Source organism: Eucalyptus grandis, chromosome 9 (genome assembly GCF_016545825.1).
Source record: "Eucalyptus grandis isolate ANBG69807.140 chromosome 9, ASM1654582v1, whole genome shotgun sequence".
NCBI lineage: Eukaryota > Viridiplantae > Streptophyta > Magnoliopsida > Myrtales > Myrtaceae > Eucalyptus > Eucalyptus grandis.
In genome coordinates, this window is record NC_052620.1 from 25,339,896 (window position 1) to 25,360,390 (window position 20,495).

General features: G+C 41.7%; 4 protein-coding genes and 2 non-coding genes across 11 annotated transcripts; 2 read left to right on the top strand and 4 right to left on the bottom strand.

The window, feature by feature from the left end:
* Positions 1 to 231: 231 nt before the first annotated feature.
* On the top strand, positions 232 to 6,567 carry LOC104420521. 3 transcript variants are annotated; one of them, XR_005546527.1, is made up of 3 exons: positions 232 to 504; positions 1,137 to 4,483; positions 5,068 to 6,567. It is a non-coding gene; the product is annotated as an uncharacterized LOC104420521 (transcript). The 3 variants fall into 3 exon arrangements; XR_001981392.2 differs by having other exon boundaries at positions 233 to 2,532; positions 4,389 to 4,483; XR_005546526.1 differs by having other exon boundaries at positions 232 to 4,483.
* A 526-nt stretch (positions 6,568 to 7,093) lies between these two features.
* On the bottom strand, positions 7,094 to 9,994 carry LOC104418739 (protein CYPRO4). The gene is made up of 2 exons (XM_010030172.3): positions 8,126 to 9,994; positions 7,094 to 7,596 (listed from the first exon to the last, which is right to left on the bottom strand). Exons 1-2 carry the CDS (start codon positions 9,818 to 9,820, stop codon positions 7,315 to 7,317), a joined length of 1,977 nt encoding a protein of 658 aa, XP_010028474.1. The 5' UTR covers positions 9,821 to 9,994; the 3' UTR covers positions 7,094 to 7,314.
* Positions 9,995 to 10,345: 351 nt separating this feature from the next.
* LOC104418740 (EKC/KEOPS complex subunit Tprkb) lies at positions 10,346 to 12,559 on the bottom strand. Of its 2 annotated transcripts, XM_010030175.3 has the most exons (6): positions 12,388 to 12,552; positions 11,383 to 11,449; positions 11,165 to 11,287; positions 10,944 to 11,027; positions 10,749 to 10,835; positions 10,346 to 10,639 (listed from the first exon to the last, which is right to left on the bottom strand). In XM_010030175.3, the coding sequence occupies exons 1-6, from the start codon at positions 12,456 to 12,458 to the stop codon at positions 10,553 to 10,555; spliced, it is 519 nt and encodes a 172-aa protein (XP_010028477.1). In that variant the 5' UTR covers positions 12,459 to 12,552; the 3' UTR covers positions 10,346 to 10,552. The 2 variants fall into 2 exon arrangements, with proteins under 2 accessions (XP_010028477.1, XP_010028476.1); XM_010030174.3 differs by having other exon boundaries at positions 10,749 to 11,027; positions 12,388 to 12,559.
* A 124-nt stretch (positions 12,560 to 12,683) lies between these two features.
* On the bottom strand, positions 12,684 to 12,756 carry TRNAR-CCU. Its single transcript has one exon. It is a non-coding gene; the product is annotated as a tRNA-Arg (tRNA).
* A 430-nt stretch (positions 12,757 to 13,186) lies between these two features.
* LOC104418742 (probable LRR receptor-like serine/threonine-protein kinase At1g67720) lies at positions 13,187 to 16,571 on the top strand. 3 transcript variants are annotated; one of them, XM_039301370.1, is made up of 9 exons: positions 13,187 to 13,450; positions 13,710 to 14,250; positions 14,711 to 15,174; positions 15,299 to 15,434; positions 15,552 to 15,623; positions 15,709 to 15,774; positions 15,868 to 15,939; positions 16,041 to 16,112; positions 16,217 to 16,571. In XM_039301370.1, exons 1-9 carry the CDS (start codon positions 13,378 to 13,380, stop codon positions 16,251 to 16,253), a joined length of 1,533 nt encoding a protein of 510 aa, XP_039157304.1. In that variant the 5' UTR covers positions 13,187 to 13,377; the 3' UTR covers positions 16,254 to 16,571. The 3 variants fall into 3 exon arrangements, 2 of the variants coding, with proteins under 2 accessions (XP_039157304.1, XP_010028479.1); XM_010030177.3 differs by having other exon boundaries at positions 13,189 to 13,450; positions 15,709 to 15,777; XR_005546311.1 differs by lacking the exons at positions 16,041 to 16,112; positions 16,217 to 16,571 and having other exon boundaries at positions 15,717 to 15,777.
* A 127-nt stretch (positions 16,572 to 16,698) lies between these two features.
* LOC104418741 (protein PLANT CADMIUM RESISTANCE 2) lies at positions 16,699 to 18,649 on the bottom strand. Its single transcript, XM_010030176.3, has 4 exons — positions 18,161 to 18,649; positions 17,976 to 18,047; positions 17,657 to 17,866; positions 16,699 to 17,050 (listed from the first exon to the last, which is right to left on the bottom strand). The coding sequence occupies exons 1-4, from the start codon at positions 18,363 to 18,365 to the stop codon at positions 16,974 to 16,976; spliced, it is 564 nt and encodes a 187-aa protein (XP_010028478.2). The 5' UTR covers positions 18,366 to 18,649; the 3' UTR covers positions 16,699 to 16,973.
* Positions 18,650 to 20,495: the final 1,846 nt, after the last annotated feature.

The following is a 20,495-nucleotide window of genomic DNA, read 5'->3' on the forward strand; positions in this document are numbered from 1 at the left end:
CGTTTTTGGTCAGACGGCGTGTCGCGTATCGCGTTTTTTGTCTGGCGACAACCAACGGGAACTGACAAGGCATCTCTCCACTCCATGTCACTCGCCTCCTTCCAGCTTGTTTCGCCCCCGCCGCAATTAAATAATAGAATTATAAAAACAAAATCTCCACGTCACTCGCCTCTTTCTATCCTGTTTCGCCCCCGCTGCAATTAAATAATAGAATAATAAATAAATAAAAATCAATTCTGGATTTTCGGGCCTCCTCCTCCTCGTTCTTCTTCTTCTTTTTGTGCTAAACCCGAGGCGGGCGCCTTCTCTTGTCCGAGGAAGTGATCTGCGCACTGTAGAAATACGATCCGACGACGGGGTAGAATCGCTCGCGTTCGAAGCTCGACCACTGCGTCGCCGCTCTCCGAAACCCACCACCGATCACCTTCTTCCTCTCGCTTCCATTCCGCGGTTAAGAGTTGCTCTTCTTCTCCAGGTCCTTCCGCGAGCCGAGCTGGGTGCACTGTGAGTAGATTCTCTCCGCGTTGATGTTCTTCGACTCCGCGTGCGGATGTTTCTCGCTGTACGCTTGGTGACTGGCCCTTTCGTTTCCCGTTCTCTCCCGAGTTTTGGGTTGCTGCTACGCTTTCATTGGGAAGAAATAGAGCCGGTGCTTCGCGCTTATGTGGTTGATCTAGGGCATTTGCAAGATGTTTCTTTTTAAAAAAAATTTGTGTTTTTGGTTCGTGGGTCGAAGTTCGTCGCTTTCTTTGCCCTTTCTTCCGTTTTAGGGGAACCCATAAGCCATGTCGTGTCTCCGGGGCGGCGGCTTTTTGGGCGGGTGATGCTCTGCTTTTTTGTTCTGATTCTGGGTTTGAAAGGGCTCGAATTTGATCGTGTCGTGATGGGGATTAATTCATTCGTAGCCGCATCCGTTCCTTCATTTTATTCTCTCGGATGCTTTTCGTGTCCGTTGGCATTAATCAGGTATTCTGACAAATGTGGACACCCCATGTTTTAGAAAGGGGAAAAGAAACGCAATCTAGCTATATATTTTACGAGCTCTTTAGGCAGGTGAAACTCTGCTTTGTGGGATTGTGTCGAGACAGGACGCAAATTTGGTATTTTCATAATCCGAAATGATTTGGTCGTTGCAGCATGTGTTCCCTTATGCGGTTCTATGTGATGATGATTTGGTACAAAGTCCAGTGTCTGATGACAAGGGATGAGTATAGTTCCAAGGTAAAACCAAGAACCGGATAATTGGTCCAATTCCAGGTTCTAGGGAGAGATGTTCTAGTTCCCGCTTCCACTTTTTAAGGAACTGGAACCGCGAAGGGAATTGGACCGACTCACTTTGTTTTCTGCGGTGTGTTTCCTTTCCACTTCTCATCTTTGTCTTTCTTTTCTGTGACGCTAAGCCCTTCCATGACGCTGCATCTCATCTCTATCTTTCTTCTCCGACTCACTTTGTTTCCCTTCTTAATGGTCGCTGAGCCCTTCGTTTGCTGTCACTGCCGCTGGCCTCAGCTCAGACCCGAGGAGTTTGGTGAAATCCTCCTCCCCCCCCCCCCCTTCTCTAGCTGTTGAAATTTGCGCACATGTTGTTTTGGGTTTGTGATTGCGATGTTGGATTTTAGTTCTAAGCTACTCCTGGTCTACTGCCAACACAATTGTCGTTGGGTTTGGTGTTGGTTGATTCCATAGCCTACTCTTGGTTGGAGTTTTTTGAGATCTATAAATTGGGTGAAGTTTCATTGTCCTAAATCAAAAGTATTTGAATCACTGTTATAAAATATCTGATTGTGACATTATCCTAATCGCGATAACCAGAGTCCCTTTAGGGATTTTGATGCTTGATTTCTGTACTTGGCCAATATTGGATATGTTATCGAATTCTGAGCTTTTTTTTTTTTTTAGCACTCTAATTTGACAATTAATTGCAACTAAGGTATGGTAATGGCTATTCTGTTCTCATGTTGTTTGCTTATTTCTTTTTTTTCCTTAGTGCCATAATGACCCTGTGACAATGTTATGTAATGCAACTCTCATAAATGAGAAACAAAGTGTATGAAGGTACTTCACGTGCTTAATTACATTTAGGGTGACCTAATGAAAATGATGTGTTTGATCAGTAAATGTATCTTTGTGTGATCCAATTTTTAAAACATTGTCTCATGTTAGCATTATCCATCTCTAAGACAAGCGTTGCCATCTTAAAAGTTGTCGGGACTCATAGCGACTATGCATCTTTTGGGGATTGATTTTTGGTGATTTGGATCTCGAGCTAAGTGCTACACTTGAAGTATTAGATTCAAGAGCTAAATGCTACTTGGGCTTGAAATTTGTTGTGCTATTTTGTTAATGTTTGACTTTATTTTGAAATTTCTGGTTACATTCTATTATTTCTGTGTATGTGTGAAGTTAATATACCAAGATAACATGTCAATGGAGGAGGAGAGATGTGAGGAGATGACTCCAATCACCGAATTGGAATTGTCGGGCAATGAAAGTGAAGAAGAGCCATCCTCAACCATGAGTGTGATAACCAAGGTACTTGATTCTCGTTTTCCTCCCTGTGGTAAGAAATATACATTCGATTGTTGGAATCAAGAATCAAAGATGAGAATGGAAAAGCATATTAGGTGAAGTGCATTCATTATAGGTGTGTATAAGTGCCGTGCTGTTAACGGTACTTTTACAATGAGAAAACACTTAACAGCATGTAAAAAGTTTCCTCAAATGTAAATAAGAGTTAAAAATTCTTTGCACTACATAATATAGATGTGACTGGTAGGACAGGGGTTTTAGTATTGATAGTGTCTTATCAATAGAAACATTTAATCAATAATGTTTTAGGCATATGCTTGATTGGTTCATCATCGTTGATGAACAACCTTTTTTCTTAGTTGAGCATATTATATTGCATGAGTTTGTCACTGAGTTACAACCTCTCTTCAAACATATTTCATATTTTATAGTGACTAGAGATTGCATGAAGTTGTATTTCTATAAAAGAACTTGTTTGAAGACTTACTTTTTATAAACTTAATTTTAGGATTACACTCATAACTAATACATAAAGCTTTATTCAAAACCTGAATTATTTGTTTTACTGTATATTTTATTGATGAAAATTGGAAGTTACATAAAAGAATTATCAATTTTGTGATAATGCATAGTTATAGATGTAGGGAGATTAGGAAAATGGTGAAGAAATGCATTTACAAATGAAGAATAGAAAAAAAGGACCACAATCAACATGGATAATACTAGTTCAAATTATATTGCTATTAGTTATTTAAAGGAAAAACTTTCAAGAGAAGGTTGTTGATCTAAAATGGTACTCTTTTACACGAGGTGCACCGCTTAGTTGAACTTGATTGTGAAAGATGACTTGATTATGGTACACGAATCTATTGCACATATTCGAAACGTGATTAGGTATGTAAGCAAATCTCTCATGAGAGTCAACATTTCGATCTTTTATTGAGAGTGAAAAGGTCGTTTACAAGGGTTTGGTTATTCTTGATGTCATCACTAAATGAGACTCCACTTACTTTTTGTTAGATACGACGATAAAGTTTAGAAAAGCTTTTGAAAAATGGAAGAAGATGATTTATATTTTGTAATTGAGCTTAACCATGATCTTCCTAAAGATGATAATTGGGAAAATATGATTATTCCTTTAGAATTTCCAAAAATTTTCTATAATGCCACCAATTAAATGTTTGAGAGTTTATACGGTGCTTCAAATTATTATTTTGAGATATAGCTCTTTTGTAAAAATATTTCAAATATGCATTGGATGCTTTGAATTCTAAACTTCAAGCTATGGGTACGAAAATGAAAGGGAAATTTGACAAATGTTTTGAGAGTTTGGATAAAGTGAATATGATGTTGGTGATTGTAGATGCGTTGGATCCTACAAAAAAGTTGCATTGTGTAAATCATTTGTATGGAAAAATTTCTGATGATGAATCGAAAATTAATGAGATACATTATTAAGGTGAAAGGCACATTCATTTGCATGAATCTTATGAGCAATCTTCTCTTGCTTCGAGTGATTGAAATTTTAGTGTCCAAAGTTTGAATGCTAGTAGCAATGGTTCTAAAGCCAATGCTGATGGTAATGAATGTAGCAAGAAGTATGACATCCAAGCTTGGTGAAAAACCTTTATGCACTCTAACCAAAAAGTGTGTGATGACAACAAATCTAAGCTTGATCAGTATCTCTAAAATAAAAATGAAAATAATTTTGATCTTGACCTTTAGATTTGGTGGAAGACTAGTGGCTTAAAATAAAATCCTATCTTTGATGCTTGGGATATTTTTTCTATTCTTGTAATTACTATTGCTTTAGAGTTGACTTTTAATTTATCGAGTTGTATGCTTGAATTCTTTCAAAGCCCAAGGTAGTGGAAGTTATGATTTGCACTCAAAGAGTGGTTGAGAGCCGTTCTTGTGCTGGTTAATGTTGATGACCACATGGAGAATGCAGTGGGTAAGTAATGTTTATATCTTATTATGTATTGTAATTCCTTTTATAGATCTAATGAGTGGATGCTTTATTTAATCTCTTTTTCTTTTTTAAGATATGAATTGTCTTAATGAGGAGATTATCACCGGTAAATAGAGCTCACCAGTTGAAGCGGAATGAATATGTATGGTGAAACTTTCTAATAATCATTTTAGTTTAGTTGATAGTAATTGTTCTGAAACATGATGGGCTACAAATTGTTGTAATCCTTGTTTATGTCAGTAGAGCAACTATTTTACTCTAGTTAAATCACATACCCTTTCTCAATCATGTTGATTTTCCTCACTTCTAGATATGGCTAGATATGGCTAGATCTGGCAGAGCGATTTTGGTCACTGCTATTTCTTCTTCTCGTGAGATTACTCTCTGCAAGGCTAATTATAGATGAGTTACAGCTAATGGCATTTTTTCTGGGGCAATGTTTAGTCACTACCGTCAGTGAATATTAGCTTGATTAGAGTCTTTTCAATTGTTGAAAATTTTCATTGCTATTTTCTTTGTTACATCTGAGTTCTATGATAAATCTGCTTTGACGGTTTTGGTTCTAGTTTGAGATGGCACCTCAGACTGGAAGGTCAGCTGCAGCTCAAGGAAATTCCCATGCATCACGAGATGCATTCAGTCAACAATACTGTTAGACACGAGCAGGGTGGCGGCAGCTAGCTGGGGCCAGACCTGTGCAGACTGCAAATCAAAGGGATGTATCTCAGGAGATACAACAACAGTGTGCTGGTATTCAAGCTCAGTGCAGGTGGCAAGAGCATCGTAATAACTTCGCAAAACTAAATCCACCGACTTTTTTTGGGGGTGCCAACCACTCAGAGGCTGTGGCTTGGTTAATTAAAATGAACTTTTCAATGTATTTGGATGCTCTGATGAAGAGAGTGAATCATGCCACCTATAGGTTGAGCGGGACTGCCATCATCTGGTGGCAGCTTGAGAAAAGTAAGTGCAAACAGGGCACAGAGCCATGTACTTGGGATAGCTTTGAAAATGCTTTCTGTGCACAGTACATCCCAAACAGTGTTCAAATGGCGGAAGATCTCATCAACCTGAAGCAGAAGAAATTGACTGTATTCAGTATGAAGCTCAATTTAGTAAACTGGCGAGGTTTGTGCCACCATGGGTGGACAGTGATGAGGTCCTTGCTCAAAGTTTTTAAGGGGGATTGAGGCCTCAAATTAAGGCATTGGTGATGCTGTTCAAACTGAAGGTGTATAGGGATATTATGAGAAAAGCTTCTTTAGTTGAGAAATGCCTCCATGAGGTAGAAGGGGATGGGGATGATGTGCAAAAGAAGAGGCATGCCATCGAGGTACCCCAGCGAGAACAGGATTCATATAATCCAGAGGGCAGTGACTCAAAGTACTTGCACCTTCATATGGAAAGAGACTTAATCAATCAGAAACAAAATAACTTGACAGTGGCAGAATATGAGGTACAGTTTCATAGACTAGCAACTTTTGTTCCTTCCCTGTTGGCAGATGAGGTGATTTGTGCATTTAGATTTGAGGAGGGATTGAAGCCTCAGATCATACTTGCAGTGGCCCCATTTGAGCTGAAAACTTTCAGTGCTGTGGTGAGTAAGGCTGAGATGGTAGAGTTCTCAAGGAGGAAGGTGGACAGGGTCAGATTTGAATATGCTTGATCCGGAGTTCCTTCACCCTTTTTTTGCCTCATCAATCAGGACTTGGGATGCTCGTGCCATAAAGTAATGTATAGGGCGCTAGGGACATTGTGAATAGCATGGATCTTCTTTTCTCTTTCATTTTTGCCTTGTTATTAGGACTCATCCTAAAGAACGTGGATGGTCTGTTTTGTAAGGTTCATGAGAACTAGTGGGAAGACAACAAAGAGCTCCTGGATGGCGATTAGCTTTTTTGAGTTATTTTTGTTCACTTCCAAGAGGAGCTTTCCATTTGGGACAACCACTGCCATAAATTGAGCATTTGGCTGTAATTTTGATGAGTGTAAGCATTTGTCTTTTTACAACAATTGCCCTGTATTATGCTCAGAGTTCATCGTAGCTAGAGGTTATGCAGTTGAAATAATTTACAAATCTAGGCATGGCACGACAGTGGGAGACCAAGCGCATTTAAGTTTTCATTTTGGAACAGTGTGGAAGTTACCATTTCATAATGGAATGGCACTCCCCTTGAGTTCCGTTGTTCAATCCTAATTGTGCATTCTGAATAATCATTTGCCTATTGAGATAGTTGCATGCATACGAGGAACGTGCGTGAAGATTTCAGCTTTGCTTGGTCTTATAGCTTGCACTGACCAAGAGATCACGGCGTTGCTTATTGAGACGAGCAAGCTCTCATGGAATTGGACGATTTCCTTGGTATATAGCGTGGAATTTGTTAGCTACCAGGCATTCGGATAGGACTTGATCTGTCACAAGCGAAAACCGAGAGGCGTTTTGGCTTCTTTTCTGGAGCTCGGGATAGCAGGTTTTCCTGGAAGCATTTATTCAAGCGATGAATAGCTTAAGACTTCATCGAATCTTCCTCTCAACAGGACCCTCGTGTTTGTTTAAAACTTCAAATAAAATTTCATCACCACTCTCAAATCTTCAGACAAACGTTTTAAGTCATCTTCATTCACACTGGGGGAAAGGAGAGGTAAGTCAGCAAGGTACAAGCAAACTTTATGCATCACAACTCAAAAGTCAGAGCAGGATAAACTCAAAAAAGAAAAAGAAGAAAAAGGAGATCTAATTACATAATTTGCGCGCTACAAGGCAACAAAAGAAACTTCTATTCTATACATGATTCGGAAATCAACAGACTGTACTATCTCCTGCCAGAGAGACTGATGGAGCTAACTTTCATGGGGGTCGCCACCACTAATGGAGCTTCTGGAGAGTCGCTGACAGCGAACTTGTCGTGCATGAAGCGGCTTTCAACTATGGATTCATCCTTCAGCACAATCTTGTAACAATAACAGCTTTTAAGGCCTTGCTGATTCTGGTAGCACTGGTGTGCGCTGTTCTTCACTTGCTGGAAGTCCCATATCACGCTGAATTTTCCCACCGTTGCTACTAGATGCCTTTCTTGTTTACCATTCTCGGTAACCTGAAACAAAAAACAATTCAAAAAATTAGATAAAAAAATACGTGAAGTTATATTCAAGTGCATACAGATGCATTTTCGGTAATAAAAGAAATGACAGCCCAAAAAACACTATCAATGCATAAACATAAAGTTAAGTCTGGAACATAGATCCAGCTATAACGCGTTAGTTCTCATACCCAAACAGTAAGACAGCCTGCCTTCTTGACAAGTTAATAGATGATGGCAGCATATTGAAATAGAAAGCTTCCAACTTCCCCAGAATTTTTAATGGATTTGACTGAACCACAAGAATAAGCGTTGCAACAAAATTTCTATTCACAGAGATATGGACTGCATGATGCAAAAGCTCATGATAGCTTGATAAATGATTGCTAAGTGAACAAATCACAGAGACCCATATATCCAAAGCCTAAAATGGGACAGATAGTGGAACTACAAATAACACTATCCACCAATGCATTCATTTGTAGATGAATCAAAGGCGACTCTACTGCACAAGGTAAGAATAAAAGAAAGAAATGAGGTTTACCCATGAGAAGTGGCCACCATGGAACTTATTGTTCCCGCCGGCCAAATGTGAATCCAATGGAGTCAGCTTCAACAGTCGAGGAGCTGGAATCTTGTTTCCCATGCGACCAGTAAATCCAATTTTTGTCCTCCCATCTTTGTCGGTGAACAGAGTGCATATAAGAATCAAGTACGTGTCCGTTGTTCCCAGCACCCACTTTCCATCGTAAGTCACATCAACATTTGTAATCGGAGAACCAAGCCCGGGAAATGCAGTTTTGGCCTGCCTCATTGAAGTCTTGGAGTACAACCTTATCTTACCATCAATGGAACCAACAACAATTGAGCCATCCCCAGTGGTCGCAAAGCACTGGAAGTTCGTTCCCCGTGAAAACTGGTGACCCTGAGTCCAGTGCAAAACAGGAGAATTCGAACTCGCAATATTTTGCACAATCCCTCTCCTATCTCTCATATCCCACTGACAGAGCCTATTATCGTCCAACCCTAAAAATGTCGATTCTGAGGGATCCAGCTGTGAGCCTTTAGTGTCATTTGTAATATCTGTCATCGTAATATCTGCCCCATCCTTCTCGAACTTCCATTCAGTCACAATCTTCCCCGTCTCAATATCCAATTGCTGAAGCCCCGAAGCATGGGGTTTCCCTTCCTTCAAAGGACTCATCAACATCATATTAGTCTCTCCCCTCATTAACATAGCCTTCTTTGGGGTCGTCTCCGACAAGCTAGAACCCGCTTTCTTGTTCCCACTGTCGTATTTCACATAAACGCCTTTCCCTCTAATCCCATGCGCCGAATTCCTATACACCTGAACACCCACATCATTGACTAAGAAGCTATTATCCAATGCGCCGAGAGTCAAACTCTGGATTCCGCCATTTGCAGCCTCCTCAAACTCTTCCATCAAGTCCGGATTCGGATGCTCACGCGACGACAGCTCGGGGCTCTTCCTCAGATCATTCTCCGCGTCCTCCCACACCGAATCGTCCGCCACCTCGGGCTTAACCCACCCAAGGAACTCCTTCCCATAAACCTTCACTTTATTCTCCTCAGTTGCCCTCAGCCCGTACACATTCTCAAACAAACAATCCTGAAACCTCGTCACGAAGCTCCGATACTCCTCGTTAGTGAAAAACTTCATCGCCCAGACACCATTACTCACAAAATCCACGCGCCTCTGCTCGCCGAACATCTTCAACTGCATATCACTGGAAACCCTAACGCGCACCTTCGACCCCACCTTCAAAGCCCACCAGGACCCCTCTCCACCGCCGACCGCCTCCTCCTCTTCTTCCTCCTCGTAATCATCATCGTCGTCGCCGCCGCCGCTGCCGCCGCCGACTCTAGACGTCCTCACGAACTTATAAGACGTCAACTTATCGGAGACGATCCACTTCGCCTTGGGCGTGTTCCCGCCGATGTGGAGGTAGAGCTTGACCGAATTGGGCGGCCGCGACGCCGCCGGGTACTTGACCTTGAGAGCCTTCAGCCTCGCGTCGATCTCGTCGAGCGAGCTCAGGGATTGAGAAGTAGTACCCGAGGACGAAGAGGAGGCGGCGGCCCGGTGAGGCTCCTTCCGGCGGTGGTGCCCTTCCTCGGCGTCCTCGTATTCTTCTCGACCGGAATCGTAGTCGCCGCCGGCGTCCTCCTCGTCGGAGGAATCGATCTCGAGATCTTCGCGGCTGTGCGAGCCTCCCATGGCGATTCGACTGTCAGTTTTCTCGGGAATTGAAAAACGAAAATGACTGATTTCGCGTTGACGAAGGGAGAGGATTGGAGAGGATTTCGAGAGAAATGATAGTTAGTTACAGCCGCGGGGGGCATAAATAGGAAAGCTAGAATCACGGGCTGTGACCGAGTAGCGTCGGCCAAACGCCGGCGTTTGCTTCGCTGCAAAGCAAAGTGCAAAGTAGGGGTAGCCCCGTCTCTTTACCGACCGCTCCTTTCCCGGGGTGCCCCCCTTTCCTTCCGCGAGCCGGACACGTCACAGGCGCGCTTTCCAGCTCGGCGTCGTCTGGCTTAGCCTTTCATTTCATTGCCTGGGCCGGGATTGCTGTTCTGGGCCGGCCCGAATTGCCCAATCAGGTCCGTCTTCTAATTGGGCCAGTCCATGACAACATTCGTGGGCCGCAAATGAGCATTTCGCATAGAGGATTTCAAGCTCACTAGCACATGCGTGATTTGCAGATAAGAGCCAAATTTCTTTCAGAGGAAAAACACATGATTGACACAGAGAAAATCATGCACTCCAGTGGCCATAATTTGCATTGCAGCAATATTCACAGCAACATTCTGATTCTAATATCTGTTTAAACATAGTAACTTTTTTTTCGCAGCACTCGGCATTCTCTCCATATCTCAATATCTAAAGACTAGTGTGCAAAGGAAACATCTGGAGTGGGAACAGACAAGCAGGAAGTCGCGTCTGCTTTCATAAGGCGTCCCTTGCGGCAATGCGGCAGGTAATGGCATCTGCGAGTGACGATATTCCCAATTCTGGGCCAGGTATCTTGTAGTGCTGCAGTGAATAAAAGTTTTGGATTGTTTAGCTAGGTGAGTATCAAAATACTGACAAAACGAAAAGCTGCTAGTAGTCTATAGCATATTAAAAGAACGAACTGGCACACCTTCTGTATCTGGGCTACGTTTGCTTTCCCTTCCAGTTCTTCCAACTTAATTTCTTTCCCACTGATAAGTGCAGCAATGGCCTTCATCTGACAGTACAAGGCGGGAATGAAGTCATGGCCAAAATTGCTGTCATGGCCTAATTCAATGAAAAATTCAAGATATTTGCAGCAAAACCAAATGATAGAACAAGATACCACATCAGGTGATCCGTTGAAACGAGCAGCAAGAACATAGGTTGAGCTGTCCGAGATGCCACATCGTTTCAAGGATTCTGTAATCTAACAAAATTGAAATCACCGAGAGGTTAGCAACCACGCTAACTTTCAATAAAGCAGAAGAAAACTTTCACTCTTCATTATTTTTTCCCAGGTGAAAGTAGCGTGACAAAAAAGAAAAAAAAAACAAGCTTACATACATGCTTAGACCCTGAATAGTTGTAAACAAGCTCCGAATGGAGAGTGCGGGTAGTCAGTGAACCTCGAGAATTGGATAGAAGAGTCTTATGTGCAGCGGCTAGAACAGGGAAGATATCGGGAATCTGTCAAACATAATTTCCGTAAGAAACAATGCTAAGCACAACATGTGGAGAAGAAACATCATAAAAATTCGAAGTCATGCCCACATAACACATACCAGCAGAGCATTAAGAAAAGCAACCTCTGGTTCCAAAGTTCCAGCCTGCATGGAATCCAAAAGTTCCCTGCATTTTGACAAAAGGATGTCAAGTCCTTTAAAAGAGCCTTATTCTTCAAGTAAGCTCATGGTGCATTGCAAATATGGACAGAAAATACCCACCAACTGAACGCAACCTAAAGAAGTTAAATCCAGCTAACTAATTTCAATGAGGGCTAGAAAAAAAGAGCGGCCGGTGGCAAATGAGTGATAATTCAGTTGAGCATCCTAGACAACAGGTAGACAAATAAGAGGATAAACAATGCATATACATTCATTTCCACCTTCAGATGCTGTATTGGCTGAAAGTAAAAGAGGAATACAGAACTTCCTATGGCTCACGTAGGAAAATAATGGGTCGATATCTTTGGAAAATAGCCAAACAGTGGAAATCCATCAAACACACCAATTCGATGCTATCGGGGAGACTGTAAAATCGTCGGTCTAGATGAGAAATAAGAAGTTTTTAAAGTGACTGGTGAACACTTCCAGGGACCTAAATCTGCCGAGGACATGGCATTGACCGGCTCGACTTCTTTAGGTTACCGCCACCAAAAGAACATCCCATCCTACTGGCAGGCTAAACCTCAGCTGCCGTCTCCGATTCCGCCCTCTCCGCCTAATTATCGCCGCTACTATTATTATCTCCGTAATCTTCACAATTCTACTCGCTCTTCTCCTCTCCGCTCCCCTTAATTTCTAAGCCCAACAACAATAACTAGAACCATCACCGAGCTTTCTCTCAGCGCATGCCATGAAATCACCAGAAAAAAGAGCAGTCGAATGTTTCTTAAAGTTCCTCCCTCCATTTCTGACGCACAAACGGTCCAGAATCAACGCAACCCGGCGAGCCAAGAGAGTTCCACGGTTTCCAGATGTACGATACGTCTACGTCTTTGCCGATTCTTTCAAGAAACGAGAAGCAGACACCGAATGGACGAGAGAGAGAGAGAGAGAGAGAGGTACTTGGAATTGGTGACGTCGGTGAAAAGGGCGACGGAGAGGGTGTCGCCATTGCTTATGTCGAAGGCTTTCATGGCTGCAGCACCGGCGGTGGCGCTGAGGTTCCCAAACCGAGCTCCCTCAATCCGACAAAAGCTAGGGTTTTTCGAGCCAAAAACAGGAGAGGAGATCGCGGGGGTTTTTCTTATCGCATGTGTCTCCAGTTTACGACCAGACGCTGCATCCGCCTTTCGTAGGGCACCACGTGGCTCCGAAGTCAACGCGACCCAAAAAAAAGGGGACATGCTTTCACTTGATTCCGCGCCAGGTAGGGGTCGAACCTACGACTTTCTGCTTAGGAAACAGACGCTCTATCCACTGAGCTACAGGCGCTCCTCTATGCAAGTTAACGATTTTTAATAAATAAATATTATAAATTATCCAAATTGTGCTTTGACATAATTAAATCGATTGATTTACGAACATAATTGATGATGGATTATTTATCCGTTGCATCTGAATTTTTGTTGACATATAAGCATGTAAACACGCAACAGGATGAGTGTTCATGGATTTTTCGATCATGAAAAATAGTAATCAACTTTCATAAATTTAAGTAAAAATAAAAATTGATAATAACATTTATAATAACAACTGAATACGACAAAATATTCTTAATAATATAGATCACGGGATGGTGATGATGGCAACAATGACAAAGGAAAGAAAGCAAAATCAAGATCCAATGCCCTCCATGACATTGACGAAAGCCAATCAAGCTTTGTCCCATCAATCTATATATCTCCCCTTCAATTTTTAGTTTCTATCTTCAAGCACAGCCATTGACGTGTCCACCAACCTGCCTCGACAATCCTGGCCATGTCCATCACCTTCCTTCTCTCTCTCTCTCTCTCTCTCTCTCTCTCTCTCTCCCTCCTCCCTCCCAGAAAATAGAACTTCCCATTTTCCATCAATCTTTTTCTTTTTCCGGGAAACTACTTTCCCAAGAGAAAGATGTGCCTCTCCATCTTCCTCCTGTGGCTTGTTAGCATCCCTCTCTTTGCTCATTCAAGCCCTGCCCCCAGAGGTAACCTCTCAACACATATCTTATGATACAATTCCAATCACATAAACATGGAAAAATGGATCTCTCTTCTGAATAAGCACATTTTCTTCTGTATGTTCATCAATTTTGGGGAATAATTCCATATATTTGTGAACGTTTAATCCAAGGAAAGATATGAAATTCGAACATTTCTCCCCTTTTATGACAAGGAAACAAGAGGGTTCTTGAATCCCATGATTCTTGGGTCCTATTGGTTCATCCATGAATGGCCAAAATGCAGGCTTTCTGATCGACTGTGGAGCATCAGAAGAGTCATCCTCAGGCAGCCTCAAGTACATTCTGGACGACGGCTTCATCTCCGTGGGGAACAAAACCGCCATCAAGACTCCCAATGTGTTGCCTGAATTGACCACATTGAGATACTTCCCTGACAAGTCGGCGCGGAAATACTGTTACGTGATCCCGGTCATCAAAGGCGGGAAATACCTCGTGAAGACGACGTACTTCTATGGAGGTTTCGATGGAGGGAAGGAGCCCCCAGTTTTCGACCAGATTGTGGACGGTACCAAGTGGAGTACGGTCAATACCACGGAGGATTATGCCAATGGACTCAGCTCCTACTACGAGATCTATGTGGCTGCTTTGGGGAAGACATTGAGCATCTGCCTCGCGAGGACCGAGCATACAGTTTCCGACCCGTTTATTTCGGTCCTAGAAGTTGAGTATCTTGATGATTCCGTGTATAACAGCAACGACTTCAAGAAGCATGCGCTTAGCACAGTTGCTCGGAGCAGTTTTGGTGATAGCGAGGACATAATTCGGTGAGAAGTATAACGTCGTCCTTATTAAATTCATTCCTGGTTCCCACTAGTTCATTACAAATGTTTTGCCCTGCATTTCTACTGCTTTCTATTCCCAATTGTTGAAGCGTTTGCAAACATTGCTAGCTGATTTTTAAAACTGGCACGGAGAAGCTAATGTTCAGACTACGAATGAAGGAAATCAAAATTTCCTGCGTAAGAACACTCAGAATTGGTGTTGTTTTTAGTATAATTAATTAAGGACTAGCACAGACTGGGAAGGTCAGGTCGCAATCATCTTGGAGCTACTTTTAGGAGAATGTTATGGAAGAATAGGTTAGACGGGATAGGTATTGTCAGTTTAAATTGTAGGATTCATTTCATGCCGCATTTGTTTCTTTGAAAAAGAGACGGAAGAAAGTTGAAACTGAAGCTTGAGGGTCTTTCTGATATTTTGATGTACTAATTTGTGCAAACCTAGGTATCCAGACGACGAATTCAACCGTTTCTGGCAACCGTTCATGAGCGTAAACCCTGTCGTCAAGAGCCAGTCCAAAGTGGACACTTCTGATTTCTGGAATCTCCCACCAGCAAACGCATTTGCCACGGCAATCACGACAAGCAGAGGGAAGACCCTTAAAGTCCAGTGGCCACCGGTATCTCTCCCTAGCAGCATTTACTATATTTCTCTCTACTTCCAAGATAACAGATCGCCGAGCCCCTACAGCTGGAGGGTCTTCGACGTGTCCATAAATGGCAAGAAGTTCTACTCTGAGCTCAATGTCACAACCAGTGGAGTGACGGTTTACGCAACACAATGGCCTCTCTCAGGGCAGACCGAAATCTCCTTGACTCCAGGGGATGGGATACCTGTTGGGCCGTTGATCAATGCAGGCGAGGTCTTGCAGATACTGCCCCTAGCAGGGAGAACTCTCACAAGAGATGGTACATGTCTTGAACTTATAATCTAGCATTGCGGCATGGCCTATTTTTCTGATGTTTTTGCCAAGTAAGAGGTACCATCTTCTCGTGGTCATGTAAATATAGTAGCTTATTTTGTGTTCAATAGTGATGGCCATGGAAGAACTAGCGAGAAGCTTGAACAACCCACCTTCTGATTGGAACGGCGATCCATGCCTACCTCAACAGCACTCGTGGACTGGAGTCACATGTTCTCAAGGAAAGCTAGCCCGAGTCATCACTCTGTAAGTTCATCAGATTGTGAATGTGTAAAAATCTTAACTTTACTCTGCTGGCCACCAGCTCTTTCTTTTATAAGATTCCAAGTTCACTGAAAGTAGAAATGCACGAACCATTTGAAGGAACTTAACAAATGCTGGATTGTCTGGGTCATTGCCGCCAAGTATATCCAACTTAACGGCACTCAAGAATCTGTAAGTAACTTTCTCCTTTCTGTCCACGGCATATTCTATTTTCATTCATTCCCGCCACTTGGTAATTTGATTACTTGCTTTTTAGCTGGTTAGGAGGGAATGAACTGTCGGGGACCATCCCAAAGATGGCGTCATTGAAGGCACTTCAAACGTTGTATGTTGCCCTAAAATAATTATCCATCCTAATCACGTTCCCCCATTTACGGGCAACTAAATTTATCTTCGTTTGCACCATCTCACATAGGCATTTGGAGAATAACAAATTTGAAGGATCGCTTCCTGAATCGCTGGGCCAACTACCAAATCTTCGTGAGATGTAAGTTTCAGCATTGTGGAAGAGAAACTAGCTTTCAGTATCTTTCCACAGAATTTCCATAAGATCATATGAATTCTAGTGACTTTCTTTCATTTTCACAGATTACTGCAGAACAATAAGTTAAATGGTAGCATTCCCGATGCCCTACAGGACAAAAATGGCATAAATCTACAGTAAGAACGTGCACATATCTTCTTCCATGGATCATTTGGATAGATAGCAATTTAAATTCAGCCTCTTGAGTGACTTGATAACTGAAAATTTTCTCCTTTATCAGGGTTTCTCCTGGAAATGATTGGTCAGAATCAAGATGATGATAGCGCGATTGCTGTAGCATCTGGATCAATTGCCATTGCTCTGCTTACAAGCTCAAGATAGAAAATGGGAGGTCTTTGCAATTTAACATGACACTAATTGAATGACAGGATTGTATGCTAATGCTGATAATGCCATTAATAGAGTTCTCTGGGAAATATCAGAGGACTGATGGAGCCGTCTTGGTTCTCTTCATACCGTGGCAAAAGAGAGGGGTCAACGGGACTGTATGCTAAAGCGATAATGCCACCAATACTCATGTAACTTATTAAAGACGATTGATTATAGTCTAACTATCAATTCTTGAGTCTTGTCTGGCAAGCCACTTCATATACTCAAATAATCAAATTTTCCCGCACACAATGAGCTAACTCCATTGATACTGCAGGGAAAACATTTGTAGAATGAAGAGATACAAGTTCATTATTAAAGACACCCAACCTAACACAGGAAAATGCAACCACAATCATTATTTCTCTTCATCGGATTCACTTGTCTCAAACACATATACAAATCAACGATTGACAATTGACAGAGTACAAGAACACTGAGAGCAGCTGCTATGTGCACGATGATTTTGGAACCAATCTTAATATCCCCTAACAAGGCAGTAAAAGCAACTGTAGTAAGACATTAACTGATGTAGAATTTCTTCTCTTTCCTTCTTTCTTCATCCCACTTCAAAGATAATAATGGACATTCATCAGGACAAGTAGTTTTCATCTTGTCATGCTCTGACCCATAACAGGAGGCACCATAACGCCCCTCTTCTGTCTATCCACGTTGGCTTCCCATCCTTCATCCATTCAAAAAGCAGAGAATTTGCAAGTCAACTTATGAATTTCAAAAATTTCACTGAATCTCAATGCAGAAACCCATGGAGAACACTTTAGATGAACAAGACATACGGAAGTAAACATTGATCGTCCTATCATGCGTCAAAATATGAGGCAGCAACAATGCCAGTGACTTTTGGGAAGGAACTAATCAAGCATATAGTAAGTCCAAGTTGACTTATGTTTTGTTTCTGCTTTCATCATCATCTATGACATAGAGCTGCAGGTGAGAAGTCTACATCAGAGAAGGCCTATTGCCTAGTCTTAATTTCGTTGAAGCTGGATGTTACAATCCTAACTCCAGAAAGAATTTGTTGTCCACGCCTAAGGATATCCATGCTTAAGCATAGGGATGCAAGATCACTTTTCCCATTGATCGAGGCTAGCACAGAACTGGAAAGATGTGGCAGCAATGTCTCATAGGTTGAAATTAAACCTGATCAGCGTAAATACTGCCCGGGCTTGCCTATGATTTAAATTACCTTGCATTTTATCAGAATACATTTCGGACGCTCCGGCTAAGATAACTTCTGAATACAAAAAGGTAATGGATGGAAGTGAATTACCGATTCCCATATCATAGCCCCGGTTCCTGAGCTCTCTGTATTCTTGACACAAAGCACAAGCTTCACAGAAGAAATGAACTAAGCAATCAACACATGGATCCTCTGCCAAGTCATATTGCCCCCTCAGCCTTGATCGGTAAAAGCATGAGTATAGGCATGCAAATCCGGTCATCGCCAGTAGCCCGTACACCGTGCCATTCGCAGCACAATCTAAAAGTCATGCGATTGCAAACATCAATATCTAGTAATAGAAACCTAGAAAAATATGTCCAAGTAACATTATATTGCTAGAGAGATCATCATCAATTGCAAGGCTTACTTGTGGAACCTCTGTCCACTATCTCAGAAATCTGCCCGAATGTGATGCAAGGGCAAAAGCAAGTGATTATACCTAGGACAAGAAAGCAAGAACGGAAATTCTTGTTAGGATACACTATGAAGTAGTCGATATAGCTGAAATTAAATCCTTTAGATTCAATAAAACAATTCTTCACACGGGCTCACAATTTGCAGGATCATCGCAACAATGGCAAAGATTAGTGGACCATTTGCCAGCAGCCGCATGAGGCTGGAAATTGGAGGCAGGGTATGGAGGAGCAACTGCTTGGACTGAGCTCGTCATCGGGTTGGGATACCCAGAAGTGGGAACGTGATGACCCGGATGGCCCTCTACACTGTACTTCGGAGGCTCGTTGGGCGAGGGATACATATTGATCTGTTTGTATGCAACCTGTGATCTGAATTCTTGAATGATGATAATCGCGGATGCAACTCAGCTCACCGCTCAACTTATGAAGAGTCTGAACAGTTGAGGTCTTTAAATATATTGCAAGGCCAAAGACGCTGCTTGATGGAAACTGCAACTAGTGAATCCATTCCAAGTGTGAACTAATTAAATCCTAGTACTGGTCTTGGTCAAGATGCCTTGCTTAGTAAAGTGAAGGAAGATGTGTTGCATCTTGCCACCCACCTTTTTTTTGTCCTGCATTGAATTATTGATACGGAGGGCTTGTCCAAGCATTGGGGGCCGTGTTTTTTCTCGAACTGTAAGAATCAAACGGCTGAGAATCATTGAAAGTCTTCTTTGTTTTATTTAGGCTTCATGTGAACAGGATCCTGTCAATATCTGGTTGTTAAGTGTGTGAACACAAAGACCTTTGGAGTACTGTTCTTGGGTCAACCCAGACCGGGATCAATGGCCTATTACGTCATTTATGTGATGTCATTTCTGAATGCAGTGCAAGATGTTGTCTTAAGTAACTTTACATTTCTGGTGTATATCATCAACCAACCTTCCAACTCTCCCACCCAATATGGAAAAAGGTATATACTGCATTTTCTGCACCTTGTTTGACTTCTTTGTCTTGATCACGTCCTTTGATCCGTAATTTTAAAACCCAAATCGTATGATCTTTCTGCAATATCGACTTTGATGGCCAGACGTTCATTCAGTTCGGAATGCCATCGACTGGCAAATTCAACAGCATTCGTCATTCTTGATAAGATCAAGGTAGACAGGCTAACCAGTAAAAGGGAAGCAACTGCTGCGAAATTGTTCTTTATTTTGCTACTTGTTCTTCATTCAGTTCGGTCGACTTCAATTTCTGATGTAAATGCCATCGACTGGCAAATTCAACAGCATTTGTCATTCTTGATAAGATCAAGGTAGACAGGCTAACCAGTAAAAGGGAAGCAACTGCTGCGAAATTGTTCTTTATTTTGCTATTGGAAGAACAGATGCACCTTCTCATATTTCAATTATTATTTACTTGTTCAAAAGAAAAAATATTATTATTGACTTGACTCCTGACTATGACAGCATCCAACTGGCAAATAAAAGCACGTTGAGAAGACTAGGAGTTGGCTGTCAGCTGGTTATCTGTAATTGGTAGATGGCATGATCATCTGCTAACTTAATTGATTAATCTTTTCTTGTTTGTAGCGTCATTTAAGAAAAGCGTTTCATGTTACACAAAGATTGTTTGGAGTAAGTAGCATAAACTTGTATAAGTCAATCTTGAGAAGAACCAACTTAACTAAACCTCCAGTGATGCAATTAATCATTGATCCACTAATGAAAAAATTAGCTAGACTTTCAAATGAGTTTCCGATTAGGATAAAGTGATTGTTGACAAGTTTATGACGAATAAATGAAAAAGAGCATGGATCCCACCGACCCTGAAATGACCTGTGCCATACTTTCACGACAAAACCTGCGCACTTTGGGCAGGCCGCAAGAATCGGGCTGCCAGCTGAGTGTCTTTCTTTTGCTGCAGAATAATTGGAAGTCTCCTGTTTGATGGGCAAAAGCACGGACCAGTTCATGGCATTTGGCCTTAACTTGAACTTAGGAATAAGATGGTGTCTCTATGCCAACCATATCAAATTGGCATGTCAATTGGTTATGCAGCGGGCAGCATAGATGGTTCAGACCATAGTTAAGCTCTTCTATTTGCAAAGGAAAAATTATCTAAAAAGTTCTAAATCTATTATATTTTTATCAATTCAGTTTTAAATTTTTCAATTTTGTTAATTCAATCATAAATTTTTCGCTTTTTACCACTTTAGTCAATCCAGCCAATTCTAATCGGAAATTGCTAACATGGATGTCGCTTATGCAATGAAGAATAATGGACACTGATGTAGATAATTTCCAATAATATTTTAATATTTTTCAAATTTTTATAATTTTTTTTTACTTCTCCTTTTTTTCTCTCTCTATTTTCCTTCTCTTTTTTTTTTTTTTTCCTTTACCCTTTTTTCCCCTTTTCCTCTACCAGCCACCATTGAACCTCATCAATGGAGGGCGGAGGTCACCGACCTTAGGTGAGGGACACCC